The sequence below is a fragment of the Triticum dicoccoides genome, chromosome 7B, assembly GCF_002162155.2.
Source record: "Triticum dicoccoides isolate Atlit2015 ecotype Zavitan chromosome 7B, WEW_v2.0, whole genome shotgun sequence".
NCBI classification, from domain to species: Eukaryota; Viridiplantae; Streptophyta; class Magnoliopsida; order Poales; family Poaceae; genus Triticum; species Triticum dicoccoides.
Genome location: NC_041393.1, coordinates 527616524 through 527625660, shown reverse-complemented (window position 1 = coordinate 527625660; position 9137 = coordinate 527616524). Strand labels below are relative to the sequence as shown.

At 49.1% G+C, this 9137-nt stretch overlaps 1 protein-coding gene and 1 pseudogene across 1 annotated transcript; one reads left to right on the top strand and one right to left on the bottom strand.

Moving 5' to 3' along the window:
- LOC119339069 overlaps positions 1-3533 on the bottom strand; it is a 6238-nt pseudogene extending 2705 nt beyond the window's left edge.
- Positions 3534-5327: 1794 nt separating this feature from the next.
- LOC119340437 (protein NRT1/ PTR FAMILY 8.3-like) lies at positions 5328-8260 on the top strand. Its single transcript, XM_037612347.1, has 5 exons — positions 5328-5459; positions 6025-6174; positions 6326-6428; positions 6498-6715; positions 6843-8260. Exons 2-5 carry the CDS (start codon positions 6112-6114, stop codon positions 8094-8096), a joined length of 1638 nt encoding a protein of 545 aa, XP_037468244.1. The 5' UTR covers positions 5328-5459; positions 6025-6111; the 3' UTR covers positions 8097-8260.
- Positions 8261-9137: the final 877 nt, after the last annotated feature.

The following is a 9137-nucleotide window of genomic DNA, read 5'->3' as shown; positions in this document are numbered from 1 at the left end:
GCTCATAAGAAAATATATGTGTATCCCTTTTTATTAGGCCTATTTATCTAGTGAAAATCGATGAGGGCAAGGATTTGCGGCTTCACCTTCGTGCGGAGAGCTATGGAAGCCGAGGCGGCACTCACTCTATGTCGATCATCATCTCTCGTCATATGTTGTTTTTGACTAGTCCTCTTTCCACTATGCACCACCCCCATCACCTACACTACCACGGCACACCAATTTTTTTGACCCACCCGAGACTCTACATACGCCCACCCGACCCACCATGCATGGACCCTCTATGCATGCGCTCGATATGCATGCACCCGACAGCCCCCCATCGACGCCTCCTCGTAACAGCCAGCCAACTGCACCGCTTGCTGCTAGCCCGCTCGCCACCCCTCCCTCATGTTCCTCCTCTATGCATGGTTCGAACGCCATCCCACCTGCCGTGCCATCTGAAAGAGCATGGTGCCCCAGGTTTGGTTTTGGTAAATGAGGACAATCCCTATGGAGTAGTTGTTTCCTTGAGTTATATTTGAAGAGTTCGTCCATAGGCATTGCTTTAAGACCATTCATTGGTTTCAAGGTTATAAGAAGGAGATTATGTGTTGACGAAGGTGCTATTGAAGGAGTTATCCAAAGATTGGTCATGTGAGAATTGAGCCTATTGCAAGCATGTATTGCAGAAGAAAATTGTGTGAACATTCATGTTTACCTTCAAGACATCATCTTTATAAAAAGTGAAGATATGATACATGGTTGATCAAGACTAAGTACAAAGAGTGAATTCAGGTTGATTCACAAATAAAGCGTAGAAGATGTACCGAGTGGGATCAAGTTATCTTATGGTATGGTAAGTATTTTCCATTACGCTTTGTGTGCTAACCCATGGTCTATGTGAGGTCTCTTTGTGGATTTTGGTATGTTTCCATGGGCTTACATCAAAAGGAAGATCTCATATGACCCATGGAGGATGACATCAAGTGGTGACCGTCATCAAGGTTGTGTTGTCAAGTTCAAGTGAAGCACCATGAAGAGATCACATGCTTGAAGCTCGCCGTCCATTGTAGTGATAATGTACAAGGGAGTATGTGCCTAAGAGAGTCTCACCCATAGTTGAGTATGGGGAGCAATTTACTAGTCTTCATCGAGCCAACGCAATCAAGAAAGGTGGTCCAAATTGAGAAGGTCAAGATCGTCATCATCTAGCTCAAGTGAAATACGCGCAAGGCAAAGGTATATCCTTGATAGGTTTTCTATCTTACTGGTCTAATGATAGTAGTTGGGAGATTTGGTTATAGGATAGATATCCATACTATCATGGGGCCTCTCTAGTGAGTAGCTTGTTCGTATCATTCGTAGAGAGCTCAAAACTTTGCATCCTTGGCATCATCTTTTTTGTTTCTTGTTTGGCTTTTTCTCTATGAGAGTTTTAGAGCTTGTTGTTATCTTCATGACTAGCTCAAGTTCATTGAAACCGGATTTCATATGTATCTTCTATTGTGTTTTCGATGTTGGAGTCTTTGCCGGTGTAATGAACAAAAGGGTCATACTCCTATTGTGAGTAGGGTGTAATTATGAATATTGATGCTCGAATTGAACATCTATAACACTGACGCTAAATGTCGCAAGACTAAAAGAATACCACACATATGTGGCACCGCATTTAGTCACATTGGAGAAACCTGCATGGAGAAATTCCATAATGAAGGATTTTGGAGTCATATGATTTTGAATCATCTGACACTTGCAACTTTCGTCCAAATAGTGAAGTAAACTAAAATACTGTTCATAGGTCATGAAGAACGAGTAGCAAAATAATTGGAAGTATGCATATTGATGTTTGTAGTCCAATAAAGTGTTGTTGCAAGCAGTGGATTTATCTATCTTCAAGTATGACTCAAGTAGTTATTTATATTTACTAATTTAGTCATAAAACTGGATTTTTTTAAATGTTTCAAAAGATTTCTAGAATGAAGAAGAAATTATTGTAACAAGAAAATTGTAGAAAAGAATATTTGAGTTACAAATTTAACAAATGCCTGGCGAGCTGTAAAATAATTTTACAGCTTGCACTTCCCATATCATTATTACGAGTGGATGTGATCAATGTATGTATGCCATGGTGAGATCAGAGATGATATTAATTATTCTGCAAATATATTTTTTAATGTGATGCTTTAGAGACTATGGCTTTTACACTGAAAAGAGTGTCATCAAATTTGTTAAAATAATTCCTACTTTGTATGTTATCCCAAATGGTTAGGTATTCCTCTATCACTACGCCGAGGCAAAGTGTTTTGTCGCAGAGTGCAAAATTTTTGAATAAAATGTTTTCTGCAAAAGAGTGATTGGGAGGACAGTGCAACTCGACAAGATTGCAGAATCTTCGTGATCAGGTCAAAAAAAAGAAACGCTAGAAGTGATTCTAGAATTTACTACCATGACTAAGACGAAAGACTCTACATGAGATATAGAGACTTCAGTCAAACTTGCAGCTGAACCATATAGGTTGAGGAAATTCGTGCAAACCTTCATGTTATTGATGGTCTGCAAGTGCAAAGGGTTTAGTTGTAGCTTTTTTGAAGTAAGAGTATCGATCCCACAGAGAGAACAGGAATCATACTTTTGGCTCTTGTAGAGAATTATGTATTTTTGTTCCTGCAAATAATTGTATACTTAAAGTAGAGTGAGGGCGAATATAAATGATTGTTGAGTAGTGTTGTAACTTGAAACAAAATAACATAAAAGTAAATGAAGTGCAAGGATTGTGGTGATTAGTGGAGCAACAAAATAAAAAGTCATTTCCAGTGAGTCTGAAATCCTCATTGGTATGTTTTTAACGCACACATGCATAAGCATATTATAGATCGGATACTTGAGTCACTGTTGACGATTATGCTGGACGGAGCCGAGTATAGTATATGTTCTACTCATGATAGACTTCATGCCACGCACGCCACGGTCATAGTTTTACAACTTATGAAAGCTGGGGAAAAGACAGCGAGCGGTCGTGATTGGCCAAGGCTATGTTGTGGGCCAAGGAGGAAAAACCAACAACAAGACACGTGGATCGGGAGACGTGTGTGCGATGGATCGCTACGCGATCGAGTGGCGCGTGTAACGACGGAAGCTTCGGCCGGTCGGGCCGACACGCACGTATCGTTTCCCTAAGAGCATCTCCACTCGTTCGTCCCCCAAGCGCACTGGCCGACGCTATTTTGACCCTTTGGCCGGCGCTTTTTGTCGTTGGGGGCAATCTAGTTCCCAGCCACGCCCTCAGGTGTCGGCCCCAATACTGTTAATAGGTTAGTCCTAAAAAAATATAAAAGTGGATAATAAAGCCCAATATAGTCCAAAACAGTAGATAAAGTAGCATGGAGCAATCAAAAATTATAGATACGTTGGAGACGTATCAGGTACCATGCCTTGACCTGCTCATCCATCGTCGACATGTCCGCCCCCATCAGGAATGCCAAGTTTGCGTTCCTCTTCTTTGCGGCAATGTTGGTCCGGAGTAGGTAGAGCTTGACGACACTGTTCGTCATCAACGCCGACCACAACGCCTCGGATTTCTCTTCCCTCTGGGCGGCATGGTTCTTGGCATCGACGATGCACTACTCGATGGACGCTTGCAGCCGCGCGGTAGTCGGGGTGGCGTCCTTTGCCGTCTTGGCTCGTTTGTTGCCGTCTGGGTGCCCATCATACGCGCCCTGCATTGGGGCGTCCGGCTTGTAAGTCTCCTTGGCCCTGGCGAGGGTGCGCCGAACGTCCCCCCACTTCTCGCACTTCTCGATCCGGGAGAACACGTGGAGGTACTTGAACTCTTGGTCGGTGCTGCTGTCTAGGCGGTCCATGGCGAACATCCCAACCATCTGCGTCGAAGAACAAGTGTCGTCGGCAACGCGCACGGCGAGAAGGAGCGAGAACGGGCATCGGTGCATACCTGACCCTCGATATTGGCGCCGCTTTCCAGGCGAGCCGCGAGCTCCTCGACGATCCCATGCCATTTGTTGCACGCCGTTTGGATGAGCGCCCAATGGTTCGCCATGGACTTCGAGCCGCGCTAATGCCGGCGAACGCGGGTGAGGGCGTGCGCTAGGCAGGGTGTCCATGCGGAAAGGTGATGTTGGGGTTGAACCCGCCGTGCGCGTCGCCGTTGGCGTAGCCAGGCGAGGGCGAGCACCCCCAGGGCTATGGCGACCCGATGCTCTGCTGGCTCCAGGCTTGCGGGCCGTGGCCGCCGGGTGGATTCATCATCCCCGCGCGAGACACCTCTGCCTGCTCCACCGCGCGAGCCGCCTCTACCTGCCCGGCCGCCGCCGACGCGGCCGCGTCCCGGGCCCTCTTGGTGTTGAGCCTGTTCCGCTGATTGGTGGTGACAGCCTCCCGGCACTGAACCTTCGCCTTCCAATCGGCGTTGGACATGCCCGGTGGTTTTGCCGGCGGCGCCCTCGACTTCCTCTGCTTCGGCTGGGTGGCGTCGGTGCCGGCAGCGGCGCGAGGGGTCGTATACTTCTTTGGCGGCATGGCGGCCAGATGAGGGGAGATGGAGGAGAATGGCGGGAGAAGAGGGGCAGAAGGGGAGAATGGAGGGAAAGGGAGGAGGAAGCGGGGGTTCGTCGGGAAAAAGGGCCGTCTCTCGCCGACATAGCAGACCCACGCGCCTTTTCGCTTCGGCCGGTGCCCCTAGGCGACCCCAGGGGCTTGGATTCGACTCAGGTTTGCCGGCTGTTATTTTGACCCAAACCGATGATAAACAAGACACTGGGACGCAACTAGGCCGATTTTTCAACACCGACCCTAAAAAAAGAGCCTTGGGGCATGTTGGGGGTGCGAGTGGAGATGCTCTAACTTGAACGCTTTCTCGCCATGGGAAAGCTTGTACCGGTTCAGCCGCACACATGCCTCGTCCTCAGATTAACGGCTACGGACTTCACTGCCCGACAACCTCATTACTACTCAGGTCTCTAGCATTCTGCACAGAATTAAGGCCGCAGTAGAGACACCGTTGTCAGGGACCCTCACCACAATGCATGGCTACAGAGAATAACTGTCCATCGACTGAGCTAATCTGAAATACCCCACCACAATGCTCATCACGGCACACATCTCGGTGCAGAACGAGAGGTTCGATGTTTCAGGCCAATCTGGCACGCCGGGCAGATTTTTTTCCCCTTCTCTTTTCGGTGTCTTTACGGCAAGCGGAAATGAAATAATTGGTCAGAGAACTGTTAGAAAGCGACGGGTGGGTATGTGCACAGTACAGTGAGTGGTGAGTGATGATGGGCTGACGGCTATATCTCCCGGGCGCTTGTTCCTTTCTGCAGGTTGTACGCTAGCTTAAATTAGTTTAGGTTGGAGATAGAAAGTTGCTCCTCCTCCTTTAAAGCGCGCAGGAGGTAGGAATCTGCTGCCGCATTCGTCTTCCTCCGCGAGGAGAGGGAAGAGCAGGGCTCAGCCTCACTCATCAGGTCTCTCTCTCTCTCTCTCTCTCTCTCTCTCTCTCTCTCTCTCTCTCAATTTGTTTGAAAATTTGTGTACCTTTGTCTCGCCACTGGTTTTTGTTATGGAAACGACTCAAACTCGAGCTTCGTTCGGCACAGAACTGTTGTTGCATAATATTACTGTATGAACCTGAAAGTCCAAGCAGGAAATCGCAGTCTGAAGACACTATGATAGTCCATTAGTAGAAGAAACCCCCTTGCGTACGCCAGCGCACCTTTCCCAAATTACTCCAGCTCAACACGGAAAGAAGAAGAGGAAAAGTCAGCTTCTTCTCCTGCTGTATTCAATTGTTCACCCTTCGTGTCACCAACCCAATTAAGGGTAATATGTATTTCTTGCACAGAAAAACGCATCCAGTGCCTGGATTGTGTTGTGAAGTCATCAAATGGTAACCAACGCAAAGTTGTGCTAGAAGTTATGCGAGTCCTGTCGCTGGTTATGTTGCCGGCAGAAAAAAACGTGTAGACAATTACAAACAGTTTTTGTTTTTGCTTATCCTGATTAGGTTTTTTCCCTGTGCTGTCCCGTCAGTCTGCACCATAGGATCTCTATATAGCGAGTTCATGATAGATCGGCGAGCACAGAATTCTTCGCTGGAACTTGCAAGAAAAATTTCACATGGAAGTAGCAGATGAGGAGCGGACACTGCTGAACAACCGTCGCCTGCCTCCACAGCCACAGGTGACAGATATTCCTCTGCCCAACCATCATCCCTGCTGTTTAGATGCCATCCTATAGTGTGAAATTGGGTAATCACATTTATTTATAAAGCGGTGCGAAAGCCTATTTCGAGAATTGGGTAAACACATTCAGTCTCTGCATTGTTGTTCAGGACGAGTGTTCAAGATACACAAGCGATGGAACAGTTGATATCTACACACAGCCTGCCCTCAAGCAGAGCACCGGCAACTGGAGAGCATGCGTCTTCATCCTCGGTATTGCGCACAGTTTACAAGAATATATGCTTCTTGCGCCTTTCTTCTAAAGTAACCTGTATCACTCAGGTGCCGAATTCAGCGAATGCTTGTGCTTCTTCGCCGTCTCGAAGAACCTGGTCACCTACCTCACGACGGTGCTCCACGAGAGCAACGTCGACGCCGCGAGGAACGTGTCCACCTGGGTCGGCAGCTGCTTCATCACGCCCGTCATCGGAGCTTTCTTGGCCGATTCTTATTGGGGACGATACTCGACAATTGCAATCTTCCTCTCTGTTTACATCTTTGTAAGTGAGACAACCAAAATACCATCCGATCAGTTTAATCCGCAACGTTTCTGAATTTACTGACATTTCTGAAAAAACTTCATCGAGGATGTGCAGTGTCTCTGAAAAAAAATTGTCTTTGTGCTAGGGGATGCTCATCATGACATCATCAACGGCGCTTCCGTTGATCCTGCCTCGTTTTTCCGACGAGAGCAGCGGTGTCCATCGTGCCGCCGTCTACCTGGGGCTCTACCTTGTCGCCCTCGGCACCGGCGGCATCAAGCCCTGCGCCACGGCCCTGGGCGCCGACCAGTTCGACGTTGCCGACCCGGCGGAGCGGGTGGCCAAGGGATCCTTCTTCAACTGGTACTACTTCTCCATCAACATCGGCTCGCTGCTGTCGGCGACGTTGCTCGTCTGGGTGCAGGACAACATCGGGTGGACCGTCGGGCTCGCGATCCCGACAGTGCTCATCGGGTTTGGCCTCGCCGTATTCGTTGCCGGCGGGAAGATATACAGGTACAAGCCACTGGGAGTGGGAGGTAGCCCGCTGACGAGGGTCTCCCAGGTGGTTGTCGCAGCCGCAAGGAATTGCCGTCTCGAGCTCCCCGATGATACCTCGACCCTGCACGAACATGACAGGGCTGAGCATACCAGTCAATTCAGGTTCTTTGACAAGGCTGCCATCGTGATGCCGTCGCCGGAGAAGAAGGGCCCGTGGCGGCTCTGCACGGTGTCGCAGGTGGAGGAGTTGAAGATGCTGTTGCGGATGTCCCCCGTCTGGGCGTCGACGTTGGTCTTCTTCGCGGTCACCGCGCAAATGTCGTCGACGATGATCGAGCTGGGCATGGCCATGGACAACCGCGTCGGCACCTTTGTCGTGCCGCCGGCGTCGCTCTCCACCTTTGACATCGTTAGCGTCCTCGTCTGGGTTCCCATCTACGACGCCGTGCTGGTGCCGCTCGCGCGGCGCGTCACCGGTCAGGACAGGGGCTTCACGCAGCTGCAGCGGATCGGCGTCGGCCTTGCTCTGTCCGCGGCCGCCATGGCGTACGCCGCGTCGGTCGAGACTAGGCGGCTGTCGGCGACCTCGACGAGCATCATGTGGCTGGCTCCGTGCTACTTCGTGTTGGGCGCGGCCGAGGTGTTCACCAGCATCGGCATGCTCGAGTTCTTCTACGACCAGTCCCCGGAGTCCATGAAGAGCCTGGGTGTGGCACTCGCGCAGCTCGCCGTCGCTGGCGGGAACTACCTCAACTCCGCCCTGCTCGGCGCCGTTGTGTCGACCACGGGGTGGATCCCGGACAACCTCGACGAAGGCCATCTGGACTACTTCTTCTGGTTCATGGCGGCTCTGAGCGTGCTCAACCTGTTGCAGTTCATCTACTGCTCGTCCAGATAGAAAAGATAATGATCGATATTTTCATGTTTCACTACATGAGAGGAGATTAGTGCAATATTACCAGGGTTACTTTATTTCGGATGTACCGTATATATGTGTCACATCATTTGTTCATTCAGCACAGGGACGGAGCGAGAAAATAAAGATAGGGGGGGCAAGAACTAGAAGCATCTCAAAATGATAAGATAGATAGTCACATAATAACCTAGTAAACATTGGAAGATTTGGGGTTTGTTTGGATTGTGCCTATGGTCACCATGGCAACCAACGGCAGGCCAACATTTATGCGGAGGAAAGGACTGCAATGGTCTAGGCAAAGAAATGGCTATGTAACAAATGGAAACAGGTGATGGGGCTTGGGCGAGCCAAATAATTGGATCTCGTTTCCAAATGGAGGATACCACTATCGTCAACGCAAAAATATTTGCTCAGGCACTTCGGGGCTGTAATCCAAACATAGCCCTAGATAATCTACATATGTCCGTTGTTCCATAATAATAACACCGATCCAAACATACCCCTAGATAGTCTACGTATGTCCATTGTTCCACAATAGGAACAAAAATCACACAAATTTTTAATTCAGTGATTTTTAAGCAGAAGTATCAAAGATCGATTTTTTCTGCTGGACTAGGGGGTCACTCATCCGGAGTAGCTAGTTGTTAATGTCTGTAGTTCTAGTATTACACTTCTACAGTTTGGAAGACACAAACTAATCTAATGCAAAAATAAACTGACCTTTTTCATCGTTTGGTCACTCATCCAAGCGGCCGGCCGGCTAGAACACGAGATGGATCAACATGGCGGCGCTTGCATGTCCCCTTCCCTTCTTGACGGAGATATTCGATAGACTAGCATGCGGCCGGCGGCCGGCGGCAGGCGAGGGCAGAAGAAAATTGGAAACGAAGCGAGATTAGAGGAGATCTAAAGTCCAAACTGTGAGTGCGTGCGCGAGTCCTGACCCCTTTGCTTCCGTGATGGGCTGCGCCCCTTTTTTACTTTCCGGGGACTGGGCCTTTTGCATGCAACCGCTGCTTGTAA

Bases quoted from the DNA above. Each gene is read 5' to 3' on its own strand.
- LOC119340437 (XM_037612347.1), top strand. From the start codon at position 6,112: ATGGAAGTAGCAGATGAGGAGCGGACACTGCTGAACAACCGTCGCCTG. The intron at 6,175-6,325 runs GTGACAGATATT...ATTGTTGTTCAG, and splicing joins GCCTGCCTCCACAGCCACAG to GACGAGTGTTCAAGATACAC. The intron at 6,429-6,497 runs GTATTGCGCACA...TGTATCACTCAG, and splicing joins AGCATGCGTCTTCATCCTCG to GTGCCGAATTCAGCGAATGC.